This window comes from Cyclopterus lumpus, chromosome 23 (genome assembly GCF_009769545.1).
Source record: "Cyclopterus lumpus isolate fCycLum1 chromosome 23, fCycLum1.pri, whole genome shotgun sequence".
Taxonomy (NCBI): Eukaryota; Metazoa; Chordata; class Actinopteri; order Perciformes; family Cyclopteridae; genus Cyclopterus; species Cyclopterus lumpus.
In genome coordinates this window covers 16,900,432-16,924,606 of record NC_046988.1, presented here as the reverse complement: position 1 = coordinate 16,924,606, position 24,175 = coordinate 16,900,432, and the positions used below count along the sequence as shown (strand labels likewise).

Sequence of the window (24,175 nt, the reverse complement as noted above, 5' to 3'; positions counted from 1 at the left end):
AGCAGCAGGAGGACCAGGAGGAGCAGCAGGAGGTCCAGGAGGAGCAGCAGGAGGACCAGGAGGAGCAGCAGGAGGTCCAGGAGGAGCAGCAGGAGGTCCAGGAGGAGCAGCAGGAGCAGCAGCAGGAGGAGGACCAGGACACCTCCGAAGGGGCGGTGGGGGCTGTCAAACGGGTTCCCTTTAGCCCAACACAAAACCTGACAGGCATCAACGCCGTGAACCAGACGACGGAGACTCGGAGCTCCCGGCTGGACCCGACCGACCCGCCTCCTGCCGACAGGGAGGAGGAGTTTGTTAACGCCGTAGTGTCGGACTACGAGGACTCCAACGAGCCTGGTTCAGCCATGGGTCTCCCCTCCGAGGCCTCCGGCCTGCCCACCAAACTGCCCCCCATCCTGCTGGAGCTGCGCTGGCAGCCGCCCAGACCCCCCACCAGCTACGACGGCTTCAACATCTACATCTCCAGAGAAGGTATCCCGGTCTGCATGATAATAACAACAATAATTCATTTATAACTATTCATTATGAATTGTTTGATTGATCTGTAATGTTCTCCAAACCCTCGTACTCACCTGTCCTCTGGTTCTCAGGTAACTCCACAGAAACCGCCACCGTGGATGAAAACACTCACGAGTTCTTCACCGAGTTAACGGAGTCGGGAACGTACCGAGTCCAGGTCGCCACGCTCAGCTCGTCTGGAGACTGTGAGGCCCGGGAGAGCACCGCCGACACCGGCTTCACCTTCTACCTCAGTACGGACTCCAGAGACCCCATCGCCTGATTATAGCACCTTCTAAACCAGATTATAGCACCATCTAAACCAGATTACACAGCACCTTCTAAACCAGATTATAGCACCATCTAAACCAGATTATATAACACCATCTAAACCAGATTATAGCACCATCTAAACCAGATTATAGCACCATCTAAACCAGATTATACAGCACCATCTAAACCAGATTATAGCACCATCTAAACCAGATTATACAGCACCATCTAAACCAGATTATAGCACCATCTAAACCAGATTACACAGCACCTTCTAAACCAGATTATAGCACCATCTAAACCAGATTATATAACACCATCTAAACCAGATTATAGCACCATCTAAACCAGATTATAGCACCATCTAAACCAGATTATACAGCACCATCTAAACCAGATTATAGCACCATCTAAACCAGATTATACAGCACCATCTAAACCAGATTATAGCACCATCTAAACCAGATTACACAGCACCTTCTAAACCAGATTATAGCACCATCTAAACCAGATTATATAACACCATCTAAACCAGATTATAGCACCATCTAAACCAGATTATAGCACCATCTAAACCAGATTATACAGCACCATCTAAACCAGATTATAGCACCATCTAAACCAGATTATAGCACCATCTAAACCAGATTATAGCACCATCTAAACCAGATTATATAACACCATCTAAACCAGATTATATAACACCATCTAAACCAGATTATAGCACCATCTAAACCAGATTATACAGCACCATCTAAACCAGATTATAGCACCATCTAAACCAGATTACACAGCACCTTCTAAACCAGATTATAGCACCATCTAAACCAGATTATATAACACCATCTAAACCAGATTATAGCACCATCTAAACCAGATTATAGCACCATCTAAACCAGATTATAACACCATCTAAACCAGATTACACAGCACCTTCTAAACCAGATTATAGCACCATCTAAACCAGATTATATAACACCATCTAAACCAGATTATAGCACCATCTAAACCAGATTATAGCACCATCTAAACCAGATTATACAGCACCATCTAAACCAGATTATAGCACCATCTAAACCAGATTATACAGCACCATCTAAACCAGATTATAGCACCATCTAAACCAGATTACACAGCACCTTCTAAACCAGATTATAGCACCATCTAAACCAGATTATATAACACCATCTAAACCAGATTATAGCACCATCTAAACCAGATTATAGCACCATCTAAACCAGATTATACAGCACCATCTAAACCAGATTATAGCACCATCTAAACCAGATTATAGCACCATCTAAACCAGATTATAGCACCATCTAAACCAGATTATATAACACCATCTAAACCAGATTATATAACACCATCTAAACCAGATTATAGCACCATCTAAACCAGATTATACAGCACCATCTAAACCAGATTATAGCACCATCTAAACCAGATTATATAACACCATCTAAACCAGATTATATAACACCATCTAAACCAGATTATACAGCACCATCTAAACCAGATTATAGCACCATCTAAACCAGATTATATAGCACCATCTAAACCAGATTATACAGCACCATCTAAACCAGATTATACAGCACCATCTAAACCAGATTATAGCACCATCTGAACCAGATTATATAGCACCATCTAAACCAGATTATACAGCACCATCTAAACCAGATTATAGCACCATCTAAACCAGATTATAGCACCATCTAAACCAGATTATACAGCACCATCTAAACCAGATTATAGCACCATCTAAACCAGATTATACATCACCATCTAAACCAGATTATACAGCACCATCTAAACCAGATTATACAGCACCATCTAAACCAGATTATATAGCACCATCTAAACCAGATTATAGCACCATCTAAACCAGATTATATAGCACCATCTAAACCAGATTATAGCACCATCTAAACCAGATTATAGCACCATCTAAACCAGATTATATAGCACCATCTAAACCAGATTATATAACACCATCTAAACCATATTATATAGCACCATCTAAACCAGATAATATAGCACCATCTAAACCAGATTATAGCACCATCTAAACCAGATTATAGCACCATCCAAACCAGTTTATATAACACCATCTAAACCAGATTATAGCACCATCTAAACCAGATTATAGCACCATCTAAACCAGATTATATAGCACCATCTAAACCAGATTATATAACACCATCCAAACCAGATTATATAACACCATCTAAACCAGATTATATAGCACCATCTAAACCAGATTATATAACACCATCTAAACCAGATTATAGCACCATCTAAACCAGATTATAGCCAGATTATAGCACCATCTAAACCAGATTATATAACACCATCTTAACCAGATTATACAGCACCATCTAAACCAGATTATATAACACCATCTAAACCAGATTATAGCACCATCTAAACCAGATTATATAGCACCATCCAAACCAGATTATAGCACCATCTAAACCAGATTATAGCACCATCTAAACCAGATTATAGCACCATCTAAACCAGATTATATAGCACCATCTAAACCAGATTATAGCACCATCTAAACCAGATTATAGCCAGATTATAGCACCATCTAAACCAGATTATATAACACCATCTAAACCAGATTATACAGCACCATCTAAACCAGATTATATAACACCATCTAAACCAGATTATAGCACCATCTAAACCAGATTATATAGCACCATCCAAACCAGATTATAGCACCATCTAAACCAGATTATATAGCACCATCTAAACCAGATTATAGCACCATCTAAACCAGATTATAGCACCATCTAAACCAGATGATATAGCACCATCTAAACCAGATTATAGCACCATCTAAACCAGATTATAGCACCATCTAAACCAGATTATAGCACCATCTAAACCAGATTATAGCACCTTTTAAACCAGATTATATAGCACCATCTAAACCAGATTATAGCACCATCTAAACCAGATTATATAGCACCATCTAAACCAGATTATATAGCTTCTGTCCATCCGGGGAGAGGGATCCTCCTCTGTTGCTCTCCTGAAGGTTTCTTCCCTTTTTTCCCTGTGAAAGGTTATTTTTGGGGAGATTTTCCTGATCCGATGTGAGGTCAAAGGTCAGGGATGTCGTATGTGTACAGATTGTAAAGCCCTCTGAGGCAAATTTGTAATTTGTGATATTGGGCTATACAAAATAAACTGAATTGAAAATTGAATCTAAACCAGATTATATAGCTCCATCTAAACCAGATTATATAGCACCATCTAAACCAGATTATAGCACCATCTAAACCAGATTATAGCACCATCTAAACCAGATTATATAGCACCATCTAAACCAGATTATATAACACCATCTAAACCAGATTATAGCACCATCTAAACCATATTATATAGCACCATCTAAACCAGATTATACAGCACCATCTAAACCAGATTATATAACACCATCTAAACCAGATTATAGCACCATCTAAACCAGATTATATAACACCATCTAAACCAGATTATATAGCACCATCTAAACCAGATTATATAACACCATCTAAACCAGATTATATAACACCATCTAAACCAGATTATATAGCACCATCTAAACCAGATTATAGCACCATCTAAACCAGATTATAGCACCATCTAAACCAGATTATATAACACCATCTAAACCAGATTATACAGCACCATCTAAACCAGATTATATAACACCATCTAAACCAGATTATATAGCACCATCTAAACCAGATTATAGCACCATCTAAACCAGATTATATAGCACCATCTAAACCAGATTATATAACACCATCTAAACCAGATTATAGCACCATCTAAACCAGATTATAGCACCATCTAAACCAAATTATAGCACCATCTAAACCAGATTATATAACACCATCTAAACCAGATTATAGCACCATCTAAACCAGATTATACAGCACCATCTAAACCAGTTTATAGCACCATCTAAACCAGATTATATAGCACCATCTAAACCAGTTTATAGCACCATCTAAACCAGATTATATAGCACCATCTAAACCAGATTATATAGCACCATCTAAACCAGATTATACAGCACCATCTAATCCAGATTATACAGCACCATCTAAACCAGATTATAGCACCATCTAAACCAGATTATAGCACCATCTAAACTAGATTATACAGCACCATCTAAACCCGATTATATAGCACCATCTAAACCAGATTATATAGCACCATCTAAACCAGATTATAGCACCATCTAAACCAGATTATAGCACCATCTAAACCAGATTATAGCACCATCTAAACCATATTATAGCACCATCTAAACCAGATTATATAGCACCATCTAAACCCGATTATATAGCACCATCTAAACCAGATTATAGCACCATCTAAACCAGATTATATAGCACCATCTAAACCATATTATAGCACCATCTAAACCAGATTATATAGCACCATCTAAACCAGATTATATAGCACCATCTAAACCAGATTATAGCACCATCTAAACCAGATTATATAGCACCATCTAAACCAGATTATAGCACCATCTAAACCAGATTATATAGCACCATCTAAACCAGATTATACAGCACCATCTAAACCAGATTATAGCACCATCTAAACCAGATTATATAGCACCATCTAAACCAGATTATATAGCACCATCTAAACCAGATTATACAGCACCATCTAAACCAGATTATAGCACCATCTAAACCAGATTACACAGCACCATCTAAACCAGATTATATAGCACCATCTAAACCAGATTATACAGCACCATCTAAACCAGATTATAGCACCATCTAAACCAGATTATATAACACCATCTAAACCAGATTATAGCACCATCTAAACCAGATTATATAACACCATCTAAACCACATTATATAGCACCATCTAAACCAGATTATATAACACCATCTAAACCAGATTATATAACACCATCTAAACCAGATTATATAGCACCATCTAAACCAGATTATAGCACCATCTAAACCAGATTATAGCACCATCTAAACCAGATTATATAACACCATCTAAACCAGATTATACAGCACCATCTAAACCAGATTATATAACACCATCTAAACCAGATTATATAACACCATCTAAACCAGATTATATAGCACCATCTAAACCAGATTATAGCACCATCTAAACCAGATTATAGCACCATCTAAACCAGATTATATAGCACCATCTAAACCAGATTATATAACACCATCTAAACCAGATTATAGCACCATCTAAACCAGATTATAGCACCATCTAAACCAGATTATAGCACCATCTAAACCAAATTATAGCACCATCTAAACCAGATTATATAACACCATCTAAACCAGATTATAGCACCATCTAAACCAGATTATACAGCACCATCTAAACCAGTTTATAGCACCATCTAAACCAGATTATATAGCACCATCTAAACCAGTTTATAGCACCATCTAAACCAGATTATATAGCACCATCTAAACCAGATTATATAGCACCATCTAAACCAGATTATACAGCACCATCTAATCCAGATTATACAGCACCATCTAAACCAGATTATAACACCATCTAAACCAGATTATAGCACCATCTAAACCAGATTATACAGCACCATCTAATCCAGATTATACAGCACCATCTAAACCAGATTATAGCACCATCTAAACTAGATTATACAGCACCATCTAAACCCGATTATATAGCACCATCTAAACCAGATTATATAGCACCATCTAAACCAGATTATAGCACCATCTAAACCAGATTATAGCACCATCTAAACCAGATTATAGCACCATCTAAACCATATTATAGCACCATCTAAACCAGATTATATAGCACCATCTAAACCCGATTATATAGCACCATCTAAACCAGATTATAGCACCATCTAAACCAGATTATAGCACCATCTAAACCATATTATAGCACCATCTAAACCAGATTATATAGCACCATCTAAACCAGATTATACAGCACCATCTAAACCAGATTATAGCACCATCTAAACCAGATTATATAGCACCATCTAAACCATATTATAGCACCATCTAAACCAGATTATATAGCACCATCTAAACCAGATTATAGCACCATCTAAACCAGATTATACAGCACCATCTAAACCAGATTATAGCACCATCTAAACCAGATTATATAGCACCATCTAAACCAGATTATATAGCACCATCTAAACCAGATTATACAGCACCATCTAAACCAGATTATAGCACCATCTAAACCAGATTACACAGCACCATCTAAACCAGATTATATAGCACCATCTAAACCAGATTATACAGCACCATCTAAACCAGATTATAGCACCATCTAAACCAGATTATACAGCACCATCTAAACCAGATTATAGCACCATCTAAACCAGATTATATAGCACCATCTAAACCAGATTATACAGCACCATCTAAACCAGATTATACAGCACCATCTAAACCAGATTATATAGCACCATCTAAACCATATTATAGCACCATCTAAACCAGATTATATAGCACCATCTAAACCAGATTACACAGCACCATCTAAACCAGATTATACAGCACCATCTAAACCAGATTATATAGCACCATCTAAACCAGATTACACAGCACCATCTAAACCAGATTATAGCACCATCTAAACCAGATTATACAGCACCATCTAAACCAGATTATATAGCACCATCTAAACCAGATTATACAGCACCATCTAAACCAGATTATACAGCACCATCTAAACCAGATTATATAGCACCATCTAAACCATATTATAGCACCATCTAAACCAGATTATATAGCACCATCTAAACCAGATTACACAGCACCATCTAAACCAGATTATAGCACCATCTAAACCAGATTATACAGCACCATCTAAACCAGATTATAGCACCATCTAAACCAGATTATATAGCACCATCTAAACCAGATTATACAGCACCATCTAAACCAGATTATAGCACCATCTAAACCAGATTATACAGCACCATCTAAACCAGATTATAGCACCATCTAAACCAGATTATATAGCACCATCTAAACCAGATTATACAGCACCATCTAAACCAGATTATACAGCACCATCTAAACCAGTTTATAGCACCATCTAAACCAGATTATACAGCACCATCTAAACCAGATTATATAACACCATCTAAACCAGATTATATAGCACCATCTAAACCAGATTATACAGCACCATCTAAACCAGATTATACAGCACCATCTAAACCAGTTTATAGCACCATCTAAACCAGATTATATAACACCATCTAAACCAGATTATAGCACCATCTAAACCAGATTATAGCACCATCTAAACCAGATTATATAACACCATCTAAACCAGATTATAGCACCATCTAAACCAGATTATAGCACCATCTAAACCAGATTATATAGCACCATCTAAACCAGATTATACAGCACCATCTAAACCAGATTATATAGCACCATCTAAACCATATTATATAGCACCATCTAAACCAGATTATATAGCACCATCTAAACCATATTATATAGCACCATCTAAACCAGATTATACAGCACTATCTAAACCAGATTATACAGCACCATCTAAACCAGATTATATAGCACCATCTAAACCAGATTATATAGCACCATCTAAACCATATTATAGCACCATCTAAACCAGATTATACAGCACCATCTAAACCATATTATAGCACCATCTAAACCAGATTATACAGCACCATCTAAACCAGTTTATAGCACCATCTAAACCAGTTCCTAGCACTGTAATAAACCAGTACTGGGTTGTTTATAGCACCATAATAAACCAGTTCTTCGTTTCAGGTCCTACTGGTGAGTTGCTGGAGGAGCTCCGTGAGCGTCCCCAGGCCGTTGGCGTCCGTTTGCTGGACTCCAGCACCGCCGTGGTCTCCTGGGCTCCGTCCTCAGAGACCCACATCGGCAGCCTGGTGTCGGTGGTCTCCACCACCTGCCTCCGCCCGAGCCTCAGCCAGAGGATGGAGAGCACGTACTGCAGCGAGGTAACGGGTCCTTAACCCAGCTATGGAAACATTGACTGATTATAAACACATACAGATAACATCTAAAGTAACGTCAGATTCACTTTTAACGGTATTAAAGTTACTACAGTGGACTTTTATGTTGTTTTGGACAGACGCTGTCGTATCAGGGTTCAAGTCTGCCTCTCTCAGTTCTGGTTCTGGGACCCAATTTCCTTGTGTCGGTCACAGAGAGGGAGCAGTCTGCAATGTTTAAGGGATTTCTAAGGGTCCCCAAAAAACTCCTTAAAACTCAATCGATGCCATGAAAGCATCCCTTAATTTATCCCTTACCTTTTCCCTTAACTACTTAATTTATACCGTAGCCTAATTTATACCTTCATTTATTTCCTCAAAAACACTCAATTTTAGCTTTTAATGACAGAAGACTGTCTTTGGGGCCAGTTAGATGAAATAAATCAGAATATTTTATTTCAGAATTTGATGTAATTTGATAAAATGATAAAATATATATAAAATATAATATATAAAAAACACAGGGTGACACTTTCCTCGGATTAGAACAGCAGCAACAGTGTTATTGTTAATTACGACTTTACTCAATAATAACTTTTTAACTTTAACTTTATTTCATGATATTGTCATTGTTTTAAAACTCTTTTAAAGTTAGGACTTTGTTTTCAAAAACTTTATCAAGTTAAAACTTCATTCTCAAAATGTTTCTCTTAATACTTAAAAAAATTATTTTCAGAATAAATTAATTTATGTCAGTTATGGTTCAGTCTAAGTTTTATTGTTATTGTTTTTTATTCCTCCAGGAAAACTCCACCAGTGACATCATCAGTCACCTGACCCCTGGGGCCCAGTACCGGGTGGTGGTCCACCACACCAACGGGCCGCTGACGAGCCCGCCGTCCGAGCCCGTCATCATCGACATCGGTGAGCGTCTGTTGACGTGTTTATGACCGTCTGTTGACGTGTTTATGACCGTCTGTTGACGTGTTTACGGTCGTCTGTTGACATGTTTATGACCGTCTGTTGACGTGTTTACGGCCGTCTGTTGACGTGTTTATGACCGTCTGTTGACGTGTTTATGACCGTCTGTTGGCGTGTTTATGGCCGTCTGTTGACGTGTTTATGACCGTCTGTTGACGTGTTTATGACCGTCTGTTGATGTGTTTATGACCGTCTGTTGACGTGTTTATGGCCGCCTGTTGACGTGTTTATGACCGCCTGTTGACGTGTTTATGACCGTCTGTTGACGTGTTTATCACCGTCTGTTGACGTGTTTATGACCGCCTGTTGACGTGTTTATGACCGTCTGTTGACGTGTTTATGGCCGTCTGTTGACGTGTGTATGGCCGTCTGTTGACGTGTTTATGACCGTCTGTTGACGTGTTTATGACCGCCTGTTGACGTGTGTATGGCCGTCTGTTGACGTGTTTATGACCGTCTGTTGAGGTGTTTATGACCGTCTGTTGGCGTGTTTATGACCGTCTGTTGGCGTGTTTATGACCGTCTGTTGGCGTGTTTATGACCGTCTGTTGACGTGTTTATGACCATCTGTTGACATGTTTATGACCGTCTGTTAACGTGTTTATGACCGTCTGTTGACGTCTTTATGACCGTCTGTTGACGTGTGTATGGCCGTCTGTTGACGTGTTTATGGCCGTCTGTTGACTTGTTTATGACCGTCTGTTGACGTGTTTATGACCGTCTGTTGACGTGTTTATGACCGTCTGTTGACGTGTTTATGACCGTCTGTTGACGTGTTTATGGCCGTCTGTTGACGTGTTTATGGCCGTCTGTTGACGTGTTTATGACCGCCTGTTGACGTGTTTATGACCGCCTGTTGACGTTTGTATGGCCGTCTGTTGATGTGTGTATGGCCGTCTGTTGATGTGTTTATGACCGTCTGTTGACGTGTTTATGACCGTCTGTTAACGTGTTTATGACCGTCTGTTAACGTGTTTATGACCGTCTGTTGATGTGTTTATGACCGTCTGTTGACATGTTTATGACCGTCTGTTGACGTGTTTATGACCGTTTGTTAACGTGTTTATGACCGTCTGTTAACGTGTTTATGACCGTCTGTTGACGTGTTTATGACCGTCTGTTGACGTGTGTATGGCTGTCTGTTGACGTGTTTATGACCATCTGTTGACGTGTTTATGACCGTCTGTTGACGTGTTTATGACCGTCTGTTGACGTGTTTATGGCCGTCTGTTGACGTGTTTATGACCGCCTGTTGACGTGTTTATGACCGCCTGTTGACGTTTGTATGGCCGTCTGTTGATGTGTGTATGGCCGTCTGTTGATGTGTTTATGACCGTCTGTTGACGTGTTTATGACCGTCTGTTAACGTGTTTATGACCGTCTGTTAACGTGTTTATGACCGTCTGTTGATGTGTTTATGACCGTCTGTTGACATGTTTATGACCGTCTGTTGACGTGTTTATGACCGTTTGTTAACGTGTTTATGACCGCCTGTTGACGTGTTTTTGACCGTCTGTTGACGTGTTTATGACCGTTTGTTAACGTGTTTATGACCGCCTGTTGACGTGTTTATGACCGTCTGTTAACGTGTTTATGACGTCTGTTGACGTGTTTATGACGTCTGTTGACGTGTTTACGGCCGTCTGTTGACGTGTTTATGACCATCTGTTGACATGTTTATGACCGTCTGTTAACGTGTTTATGACCGTCTGTTGACGTGTTTATGACCGTCTGTTGACGTGTTTATGACCGTCTGTTGACTTGTTTATGACCGCCTGTTGACGTGTGTATGGCCGTCTGTTGACGTGTTTATGAACGTCTGTTGATGTGTTTATGACCGTCTGTTGACGTGTTTATGACCGTCTGTTAACGTGTTTATGACCGTCTGTTAACGTGTTTATGACCGTCTGTTGACGTGTTTATGACCGTCTGTTGACATGTTTATGACCGTCTGTTGACGTGTTTATGACCGTTTGTTAACGTGTTTATGACCGTCTGTTGACGTGTTTATGACCGTTTGTTAACGTGTTTATGACCGTCTGTTGACGTGTTTATGACCGTTTGTTAACGTGTTTATGACCATCTGTTGACGTGTTTATGGCCGTCTGTTGACGTGTTTATGGCCGTCTGTTGACGTGTTTATGACCGTCCGTTGACGTGTTTACGGCCGTCCGTTGATGTGTTTACGACCGTCTGTTGACGTGTTTATGACCGTCTGTTGACGTGTGTATGGCCGTCTGTTGACGTGTTTATGGCCGTCTGTTGACTTGTTTATGACCGTCTGTTGACGTGTTTATGACCGTCTGTTGACGTGTTTATGACCGTCTGTTGACGTGTTTATGGCCATCTGTTGACGTGTTTATGACCGCCTGTTGACGTGTTTATGACCGCCTGTTGACGTTTGTATGGCCGTCTGTTGATGTGTGTATGGCCGTCTGTTGATGTGTTTATGACCGTCTGTTGACGTGTTTATGACCGTCTGTTAACGTGTTTATGACCGTCTGTTAACGTGTTTATGACCGTCTGTTGATGTGTTTATGACCGTCTGTTGACATGTTTATGACCGTCTGTTGACGTGTTTATGACCGTTTGTTAACGTGTTTATGACCGCCTGTTGACGTGTTTTTGACCGTCTGTTGACGTGTTTATGACCGTTTGTTAACGTGTTTATGACCGCCTGTTGACGTGTTTATGACCGTCTGTTAACGTGTTTATGACGTCTGTTGACGTGTTTACGGCCGTCTGTTGACGTGTTTATGACCATCTGTTGACATGTTTATGACCGTCTGTTGACGTGTTTATGACCGTCTGTTGACTTGTTTATGACCGCCTGTTGACGTGTGTATGGCCGTCTGTTGACGTGTTTATGAACGTCTGTTGATGTGTTTATGACCGTCTGTTGACGTGTTTATGACCGTCTGTTAACGTGTTTATGACCGTCTGTTGACGTGTTTATGACCGTCTGTTGACATGTTTATGACCGTCTGTTGACGTGTTTATGACCGTTTGTTAACGTGTTTATGACCGTCTGTTGACGTGTTTATGACCGTTTGTTAACGTGTTTATGACCGCCTGTTGACGTGTTTATGACCGTCTGTTGACGTGTTTATGACCGTTTGTTAACGTGTTTATGACCATCTGTTGACGTGTTTATGGCCGTCTGTTGACGTGTTTATGGCCGTCTGTTGACGTGTTTATGACCGTCTGTTGACGTGTTTACGGCCGTCCGTTGATGTGTTTACGACCGTCTGTTGACGTGTTTATGACCGTCTGTTGACGTGTTTACGACCGTCTGTTGGCGTGTTTATGACCGCCTGTTGACGTGTTTATGACCGTCTGTTGGCGTGTTTACGACGTCTGTTGACGTGTTTACGACCGTCTGTTGACGTGTTTACGACCGTCTGTTGACATGTTTACGGCCGTCTGTTGACGTGTTTGCGGGCCGTCTGTTGACGTGTTTACGGCCGTCTGTTGACGTGTTTACGACCGTCTGTTGACGTGTTTACGGCCGTCTATTGATGTGTTTACGGCCGTCTGTTGACGTGTTTACGGCCGTCTGTTGACGTGTTTACGGCCGTCTGTTGACGTGTTTACGGCCGTATGTTGATGTGTTTACGACCGTCTGTTGACGTGTTTACGGCCGTCTATTGACGTGTTTACGGCCGTCTGTTGACGTGTTTACGGCCGTCTGTTGACGTGTTTACGGCCGTCTGTTGGCGTGTTTATGACCGTCTGTTGACGTGTTTATGTGTATGTGTGTGTGTGTGTGTGTGCGTGTGTGTGTGTGTGTGGTGTGTGTCAGAGCCCACAGGGGTCCTGCAGCTCTCCGTCTACCCCCTCAGCCCCACAGCGCTCATCCTCAGCTGGCAGCGGCCGTTCCACGTGTCCTTCAGGAAGTTCGTCCTGCAGACGTTCTTCTTCAACCCGGTGACCTTGACCTCCGAGTGGACGACCTACTACGAGATCTCAGGCACCGCCTCTGTCATCGCCTCCGTGGTAACACACACACACACACACACACATATATATATATATATGTAAATATAATAATAATAATCTTTGTGTTCAGAGGGTCACAGATCTCTCTATATGTATAGATACAGATATACATATATATATATGTACATATATGTACATATATATATGTATATCTGTATATACTGTGTATATATATATATATATGTATATATATATATATATATATATACAGATATATATATATATATATATATATATTTATATAGACATATATATATATACATATATAATAATAATAATAATAATAATAATCTTTGTGTTCAGAGGGTCACAGATCTGCTGCCGGCTTGGTATTATAACTTCCGTGTTGCCATGGTGACATGGGGCGACCCACCACTCAGCTGCTGCGACGGCTCAACGGCCAGCTTCATTACAGGTACTATATATATATATATATTAATATATACATATTTATATATATATATATAGCTTCATTACAGGTACTATATATATATATATATTAATATATACATCCATCCAGCCATCCATCCATTATCACCTCTTATCCGGGGTCGGGTCGCGGTGGCAGCAGGTTCAGCAGGCCGACCCAGGCCTCCCTCTCACCAGCAACACTTTCCAGCTCAGATTTGGAGGTGCTAACTCTCATCCCTGCTGCTTCGCACTCGGCTGCAAAACGCCCCAGTGAATGCTGGAGGTCACGGTCCGAGGACGCAAACAGGACCACATCATCCGCAAACAGCAGAGAGGCGATCCCGAGACTCCCGAACCGGATCCTCTCCGCCCCCTGGCTGCGCCTAGATATCCTGTCCATGAAGGTCACGAACAGGACCGGTGATGAAGGGCAGCCCTGGCGGAGGCCAACACCCACCGGGAACGTGTCTGACTTACTACCGAGGAGACGAACACAGCTCCTACTGCAGGCGTACAGAGACCGGATGGCCCGTGCCAACGGGTCCGGCACCCCATACTCCCGCAGCACCCCCCACAAAAACCCCCGAGGGACCCGGTCGAAAGCCTTCTCCAGGTCTACAAAGCACATGTAAACTGGTTGGGCAAACTCCCAGGACCCCTCCAGTAATCTTGCGAGGGTAAAGAGCTGGTCCACTGTTCCACGACCGGGACGGAATCCGCACTGTTCGTCCTGAATCTGAGGTTCGACAAGCGGTCGGAGCCTCCTCTCCAGCACCCTGGCATAAGCTTTTCCCGGGAGGCTGAGCAGTGTGATACCACGATAGTTCGAGCACACTCTCCGGTCCCCCTTCTTGAAGATGGGAACCACCACCCCGGTCTGCCAGTCCATGGGCACTGTTCCCGACCCCCATGCAACACTGTAAAGGCGTGTCAACCAAGACAGCCCAACAATGTCCAGCGCTTTCAGCATCTCAGGGCGGATCTCATCCACCCCTGGCGCCTTGCCACCAAGGAGCTTTTTGACTACCTTAGCGACCTCTGCCAGGGATATGGGTGAATCCACCCCAAAGTCTTCCGGCGCTGCCCCCTCTCCGGGGGACATGTTGGCCGGGTTTAGGAGTTCCTCAAAGTGCTCTTTCCACCGCCCGACGATGTCCCCAGTCCGGGTCAGCAGTTCCCCCCCCCTGCTGAGAACAGCCTGGGGTAGACCCTGCTTTCCCTTCCTGAGCCGTCGGATGGTTTGCCAGAACTTCCTTGAGGCCAACCGAAAAGTCCTTCTCATCGCCGCTGCAGCCCTTCTGGCCCGCCGGTACCCGTCAGCTGCTTCAGGAGACCCCTGGGCCAGCCAGGCCCGAAAGGCCTCCTTCTTCAGTTTGACGGCTACCCTCACCCCCGGTGTCCACCACCGGGTTCTAGGGTTGCCGCCACGACAGGCACCGATGACCTTCCGGCCACAGCCCCGAGCAGCCGCGTCCACAATAGAGGCTTTGAACAAGGTCCACTCGGATTCCATGTCCCCAGCCTCCCTCGGGATTTGTGAGAAGTTCTTCCGGAGGTGGGAGTTGAAGACCTCCCGGACAGGATCCTCTGCCAGACGTTCCCAGTTCACCCTCACTACACGTTTGGGCTTGCCAGGTCTCTCTAGCCGAGTCCCCCGCCATCTGATCCAACTCACCACCAGGTGGTGATCAGTTGACAGCTCTGCTCCTCTCTTCACCCGAGTGTCCAAGACATACGGCCGCAGATCAGATGATACGATTACAAAGTCGATCATTGATCTCCGGCCTAAGGTGTTCTGGTACCAGGTACACTTATGAGCCACCTTATGTTCGAACATGGTGTTTGTTATGGACAAACTGTGGCTAGCACAGAAGTCCAACAACAAAACACCATTCGGGTTCAGATCGGGCAAGCCGTTCCTCCCAATCACGCCCCGCCAGGTTTCTCTGTCATTGCCCACGTGAGCGTTGAAGTCTCCCAGGAGAACTATGGAGTCGGCAGGCGGCGCCCTTTCCAGGACCCCTCCCACCGACTCCAAGAAGGCCGGATACTCCGAAATGCTGTTCGGTGCATAAGCACAAACAATAGTCAGAGCCTTACTCCCCGCAACCCGTAGGCGCAGGGAGGCGACCCTCTCGTTCCCCGGGGAAAACTCCAACACATATATTAATATATACATATTTATATATATAGCTTCATTACAGGTACTATATATATATATATATATATATATATATATATATATTAATATATACATATTTATATATATATATATAGCTTCATTACAGGTACTATATATATATATATATTAATATATACATATGTATATATATATATAGCTTCATTACAGGTACTATATATATATATATATATATATATATATTAATATATACATATGTATATATATATAGCTTCATTACAGGTACTACTATATATATATATATATATATATATATATATATATATATATATATATATTAATATATACATATTTATATATATAGCTTCATTACAGGTACTATATATATAAGTGGCTTTGGATAAAAGTATCAGCTAAACATGTAATATATATATATATATATATATATATATATATATATATATATACACACACATATATATTAATATATATATATAGCTTCATTACAGATGCTGAAATATTATATATATATAAATATATATATATACATATTACAGGTACTATATATATATCTATATATATTAATACATACATATTTATATATATATATATATTAATATATATAGATATAGATATATTCTATAATATTCTATATATATATATATTAATATATATATAGATATATTAATATATCTATATATATATGCGATTAAAAAGGCAACAACTGAGAATTTGTCTTTTTAATTTTCATTACTTTTCAAATGAATTTAGTTTTAATTTTAAATGGGTACATTTTTATTTATACATTGTATGAAAGAAATTTAGAATTTGTTTTGTATGTTTCACATTGCAGCAGTTTTTTAAACAAATATTTCATGTTATTGTATTTATTTCCTTCAGGGACAATGAGTAGTGTGATTAATCGAGGAACATAATCAATCTGTGTTGGTATTGATCGTCCTGCTGCAGCTCCAGAGGCGCCTCACATCTCCTCCGTGGATTACGCCCACGGCGTCCTCTTCGTGCGCTGGACGTACGGCGAGCTCTTCGTCGACCTGTCACACTCGCGGATGCTCCACTGGCAGCTGCTCGCCGTGGGCAAGAGGGGGCCGGAGAGGAGCTACTCGGTGGACGTGGGTCATTCACCCCTTCATCCGCGTGTTCATGTGTTCATTCATGTATTAAGTCATTTAATGTACTTCATTCACGTGGTCATTCATGTATTCATTGAATTCATTCATGTATTAAGTCATTTAATTTACTTAATTCATGTATTCATTCATTTCATTCATTGATTTATATCCTTCATTCATTTAATTCATTCATTTAGTTGATTCAATCATTAATTTAATTAATGTATTCATTCATTATTTATTGATGAATTCATTCATTTATTTAATGTATTCATTCATTCATTCCTCTCTGCTGAAACAGGAAGTCTGTGTTTTACTGTATACTTGACTGTGATTGGCCGGCGTGTGTTGTCAGGTGACTCGTAACGTGATGCGGGCCAGCCTCCCTCTGCCTCCAGGTGACATCTACAACCTGACGGTGACGGCCTGCACGGAACGCAGCCGCAACACCTCCAACCCCACCATCATCAAGCTGGGTCAGCACACACACAGACACACACAGAGACACACACAGAGACACACACAGAGACACACAGAGACACACACAGAGACACAGAGACACACACAGAGACACACACAGAGACACACACAGAGACACACACAGAGACACACAGAGACACACACAGAGACACAGAGACACACACAGAGACACACACAGAGACACACACAGAGACACAGAGACACACACAGAGACACAGAGACACACACAGAGACACAGAGACACACACAGAGACACACACAGAGACACACACAGAGACACACAGAGACACACAGAGACACAGAGACACACACAGAGACACACACAGAGACACAGAGACACACACAGAGACACAGAGACACACACAGAGACACAGAGACACACACAGAGACACAGAGACACACACAGAGACACACACAGAGACACACACAGAGACACACACAGAGACACAGAGACACACACAGAGACACACAGAGACACAGAGACACACACAGAGACACACACAGAGACACACACAGAGACACACAGAGACACAGAGACACACACAGAGACACAGAGACACAGAGACACACACAGAGACACACACAGAGACACACACAGAGACACACAGAGACACACACAGAGACACAGAGACACACACAGAGACACACACAGAGACACACACAGAGACACACAGAGACACACACAGAGACACAGAGACACACACAGAGACACACAGAGACACAGAGACACACACAGAGACACACAGAGACACACACAGAGACACAGAGACACACACAGAGACACACACAGAGACACACACAGAGACACACAGAGACACACACAGAGACACAGAGACACAGAGACACACACAGAGACACACAGAGACACACACAGAGACACAGAGACACACACAGAGACACAGAGACACAGAGACACACACAGAGACACACACAGAGACACAGAGAGACACACACAGAGACACACACAGAGACACAGAGACACACACAGAGACACAGATACACACACAGAGACACACACAGAGACACAGAGACACACACAGAGACACACAGAGAGACACAGAGACACACACAGAGACACACACAGAGACACACACAGAGACACAGAGACACACACAGAGACACAGAGAGACACACACAGAGACACACACAGAGACACAGAGACACACACAGAGACACAGATACACACACAGAGACACACACAGAGACACACAGAGAGACACAGAGACACACACAGAGACACAGAGACACACACAGAGACACAGAGACACACACAGAGACACACAGAGAGACACAGAGACACACACAGAGACACACAGAGAGACACACAGAGAGACACAGAGACACACACAGAGACACACACAGAGACACACACAGAGACACAGAGACACACACAGAGACACACAGAGAGACACAGAGACACACACAGAGACACACACAGAGACACACACAGAGACACAGAGACACACACAGAGACACAGAGACACACACAGAGACACACAGAGAGACACAGAGACACAGAGACACACACAGAGACACACAGAGACACAGAGACACACACAGAGACACACAGAGACACACACAGAGACACACAGAGACACAGAGACACACACAGAGACACAGAGACACACACAGAGACACACACAGAGACACAGAGACACACACAGAGACACACACAGAGACACAGAGACACACACAGAGACACAGAGACACACACAGAGACACACACAGAGACACAGAGACACACACAGAGACACACAGAGAGACACAGAGACACACACAGAGACACACACAGAGAGACACACACAGAGACACACACAGAGACACAGAGACACACACAGAGACACACACAGAGACACACACAGAGACACATAGACACACAGACAGAGACACACACACACACACAGAAAGTGACACACAACACACACACGCACACACACACAGACAGACACACAGAGACTAAACAGATGTGTATAGAGGACCAGGACTAAACAGATGTGTATAGAGGACCAGGACTAAACTGAGGTGTATAGAGGACCAGGACTAAACTGAGGTGTATAGAGGATCAGGACTAAACTGAGGTGTATAGAGGATCAGGACTAAACTGAGGTGTATAGAGGATCAGGACTAAACTGAGGTGTATAGAGGATCAGGACTAAACAGATGTGTATAGAGGATCAGGACTAAACTGAGGTGTATAGAGGACCAGGACTAAACTGAGGTGTATAGAGGACCAGGACTAAACTAAGGTGTATAGAGGACCAGGACTAAACTGAGGTGTATAGAGGACCAGGACTAAACTGAGGTGTATAGAGGACCAGGACTAAACTGAGGTGTATAGAGGACCAGGACTAAACAGAGGTGTATAGAGGATCAGGACTAAACTGAGGTGTATAGAGGATCAGGACTAAACTGAGGTGTATAGAGGATCAGGACTAAACTGATGTGTATAGAGGATCAGGACTAAACTGAGGTGTATAGAGGACCAGGACTAAACTGAGGTGTATAGAGGACCAGGACTAAACAGATGTGTATAGAGGACCAGGACTAAACAGATGTGTATAGAGGACCAGGACTAAACTGAGGTGTATAGAGGATCAGGACTAAACAGATGTGTATAGAGGATCAGGACTAAACAGATGTGTATAGAGGACCAGGACTAAACTGAGGTGTATAGAGGACCAGGACTAAACAGATGTGTATAGAGGACCAGGACTAAACTGAGGTGTATAGAGGATCAGGACTAAACTGAGGTGTATAGAGGATCAGGACTAAACTGAGGTGTATAGAGGATCAGGACTAAACTGATGTGTATAGAGGATCAGGACTAAACTGAGGTGTATAGAGGACCAGGACTAAACTGAGGTGTATAGAGGACCAGGACTAAACAGATGTGTATAGAGGACCAGGACTAAACAGATGTGTATAGAGGACCAGGACTAAACTGAGGTGTATAGAGGATCAGGACTAAACAGATGTGTATAGAGGATCAGGACTAAACAGATGTGTATAGAGGACCAGGACTAAACTGAGGTGTATAGAGGACCAGGACTAAACAGATGTGTATAGAGGATCAGGACTAAACAGATGTGTATAGAGGATCAGGACTAAACTGAGGTGTATAGAGGATCAGGACTAAACAGATGTGTATAGAGGACCAGGACTAAACTGAGGTGTATAGAGGATCAGGACTAAACAGATGTGTATAGAGGACCAGGACTAAACTGAGGTGTATAGAGGATCAGGACTAAACAGATGTGTATAGAGGACCAGGATTAAACTGAGGTGTATAGAGGATCAGGACTAAACTGATGTGTATAGAGGATCAGGACTAAACTGAGGTGTATAGAGGATCAGGACTAAACTGAGGTGTATAGAGGACCAGGACTAAACTGAGGTGTATAGAGGACCAGGACTAAAACGATGTGTATAGAGGACCAGGACTAAACAGATGTGTATAGAGGACCAGGACTAAACTGAGGTGTATAGAGGATCAGGACTAAACAGATGTGTATAGAGGATCAGGACTAAACAGATGTGTATAGAGGACCAGGACTAAACTGAGGTGTATAGAGGATCAGGACTAAACAGATGTGTATAGAGGATCAGGACTAAACTGAGGTGTATAGAGGACCAGGACTAAACAGATGTGTATAGAGGATCAGGACTAAACAGATGTGTATAGAGGATCAGGACTAAACTGAGGTGTATAGAGGATCAGGACTAAACAGATGTGTATAGAGGATCAGGACTAAACTGAGGTGTATAGAGAATCAGGACTAAACAGATGTGTATAGAGGACCAGGACTAAACTGAGGTATATAGAGGATCAGGACTAAACAGATGTGTATAGAGGACCAGGACTAAACTGAGGTGTATAGAGGATCAGGACTAAACTGAGGTGTATAGAGGATCAGGACTAAACTGAGGTGTATAGAGGATCAGGACTAAACAGATGTGCATAGAGGGTCAGGACTAAACAGATGTGTATAGAGGACCAGGACTAAACTGAGGTGTATAGAGGATCAGGACTAAACTGAGGTGTATATAGGACCAGGACTAAACTGAGGTGTATAGAGGACCAGGACTAAACAGATGTGTAAAGAGGACCAGGACTAAACAGATGTGTATAGAGGACCAGGACTAAACTGAGGTGTATAGAGGATCAGGACTAAACAGATGTGTATAGAGGACCAGGACTAAACTGAGGTGTATAGAGGATCAGGACTAAACAGATGTGTATAGAGGACCAGGACTAAACTGAGGTGTATAGAGGATCAGGACTAAACTGAGGTGTATAGAGGACCAGGACTAAACTGAGGTGTATAGAGGACCAGGACTAAACAGATGTGTATAGAGGACCAGGACTAAACAGATGTGTATAGAGGACCAGGACTAAACTGAGGTGTATAGAGGATCAGGACTAAACAGATGTGTATAGAGGACCAGGACTAAACTGAGGTGTATAGAGGATCAGGACTAAACTGAGGTGTATAGAGGATCAGGACTAAACAGAGGTGTATAGAGGACCAGGACTAAACTGAGGTGTATAGAGGATCAGGACTAAACTGAGGTGTATAGAGGACCAGGACTACACAGAGGTGTATAGAGGACCAGGACTAAACTGAGGTGTATAGAGGACCAGGACTAAACTAAGGTGTATAGAGGACCAGGACTAAACTGAGGTGTATAGAGGACCAGGACTAAACTGAGGTGTATAGAGGACCAGGACTAAACAGATGTGTATAGAGGATCAGGACTAAACAGATGTGTATAGAGGACCAGGACTAAACTGAGGTGTATAGAGGACCAGGACTAAAACGATGTGTATAGAGGACCAGGACTAAACAGATGTGTATAGAGGACCAGGACTAAACTGAGGTGTATAGAGGATCAGGACTAAACAGATGTGTATAGAGGACCAGGACTAAACTGAGGTGTATAGAGGATCAGGACTAAACTGAGGTGTATAGAGGACCAGGACTAAACTGAGGTGTATAGAGGACCAGGACTAAACAGATGTGTATAGAGGACCAGGACTAAACAGATGTGTATAGAGGACCAGGACTAAACTGAGGTGTATAGAGGATCAGGACTAAACAGATGTGTATAGAGGACCAGGACTAAACTGAGGTGTATAGAGGATCAGGACTAAACTGAGGTGTATAGAGGATCAGGACTAAACAGAGGTGTATAGAGGACCAGGACTAAACTGAGGTGTATAGAGGATCAGGACTAAACTGAGGTGTATAGAGGACCAGGACTACACAGAGGTGTATAGAGGACCAGGACTAAACTGAGGTGTATAGAGGACCAGGACTAAACTAAGGTGTATAGAGGACCAGGACTAAACTGAGGTGTATAGAGGACCAGGACTAAACTGAGGTGTATAGAGGATCAGGACTAAACTGAGGTGTATAGAGGATCAGGACTAAACATATGTGTATAGAGGACCAGGACTAAACTGAGGTGTATAGAGGATCAGGACTAAACTGAGGTGTATAGAGGATCAGGACTAAACTGAGGTGTATAGAGGACGAGGACCAAACAGAGGTGTATAGAGGACCAGGACTAAACTGAGGTGTATAGAGGACCAGGACTAAACTGAGGTGTATAGAGGATCAGGACTAAACAGAGGTGTATAGAGGACCAGGACTAAACAGAGGTGTATAGAGGACCAGGACTAAACTGAGGTGTATAGAGGACCAGGACCAAACAGATGTGTATAGAGGACCAGGACTAAACTGAGGTGTATAGAGGATCAGGACTAAACTGAGGTGTATAGAGGACCAGGACTAAACTGAGGTGTATAGAGGACCAGGACTAAACTGAGGTGTATAGAGGACCAGGACTAAACTGAGGTGTATAGAGGATCAGGACTAAACTGAGGTGTATAGAGGACCAGGACTAAACTGAGGTGTATAGAGGACCAGGACTAAACAGAGGTGTATAGAGGACCAGGACTAAACTGAGGTGTATAGAGGACCAGGACTAAACAGAGGTGTATAGAGGACCAGGACTAACCAGAGGTGTATAGAGGACCAGGACTAAACAGAGGTGTATAGAGGACCAGGACTAAACAGAGGTGTATAGAGGACCAGGACTAAACAGAGGTGTATAGAGGACCAGGACTAAACTGAGGACCAGAACTAAAGTCCCTGGGTATAGCTGGTCTGATGACTTGAGTCCTCATGAGGATCGAGACCTGCAGGCGGGGTTAGACCGGCTGGTTGCCGTGGTAACCCCCTGAAAGAGAAA

General features: G+C 42.3%; 1 protein-coding gene across 1 annotated transcript in view; it reads left to right on the top strand.

Moving 5' to 3' along the window:
- Window positions 1-24,175, top strand: part of LOC117726536 (receptor-type tyrosine-protein phosphatase O-like) — a 31,985-nt gene that overhangs the window by 5,305 nt on the left and 2,505 nt on the right. The window contains exons 5-12 of the mRNA XM_034526865.1: window positions 205-471; window positions 591-752; window positions 8,586-8,782; window positions 9,580-9,700; window positions 13,560-13,753; window positions 14,060-14,171; window positions 17,277-17,440; window positions 17,796-17,916. Coding sequence (XP_034382756.1) covers window positions 205-471; window positions 591-752; window positions 8,586-8,782; window positions 9,580-9,700; window positions 13,560-13,753; window positions 14,060-14,171; window positions 17,277-17,440; window positions 17,796-17,916 — 1,338 coding nt within the window. The remainder of the gene's footprint in view (window positions 1-204; window positions 472-590; window positions 753-8,585; window positions 8,783-9,579; window positions 9,701-13,559; window positions 13,754-14,059; window positions 14,172-17,276; window positions 17,441-17,795; window positions 17,917-24,175) is intronic.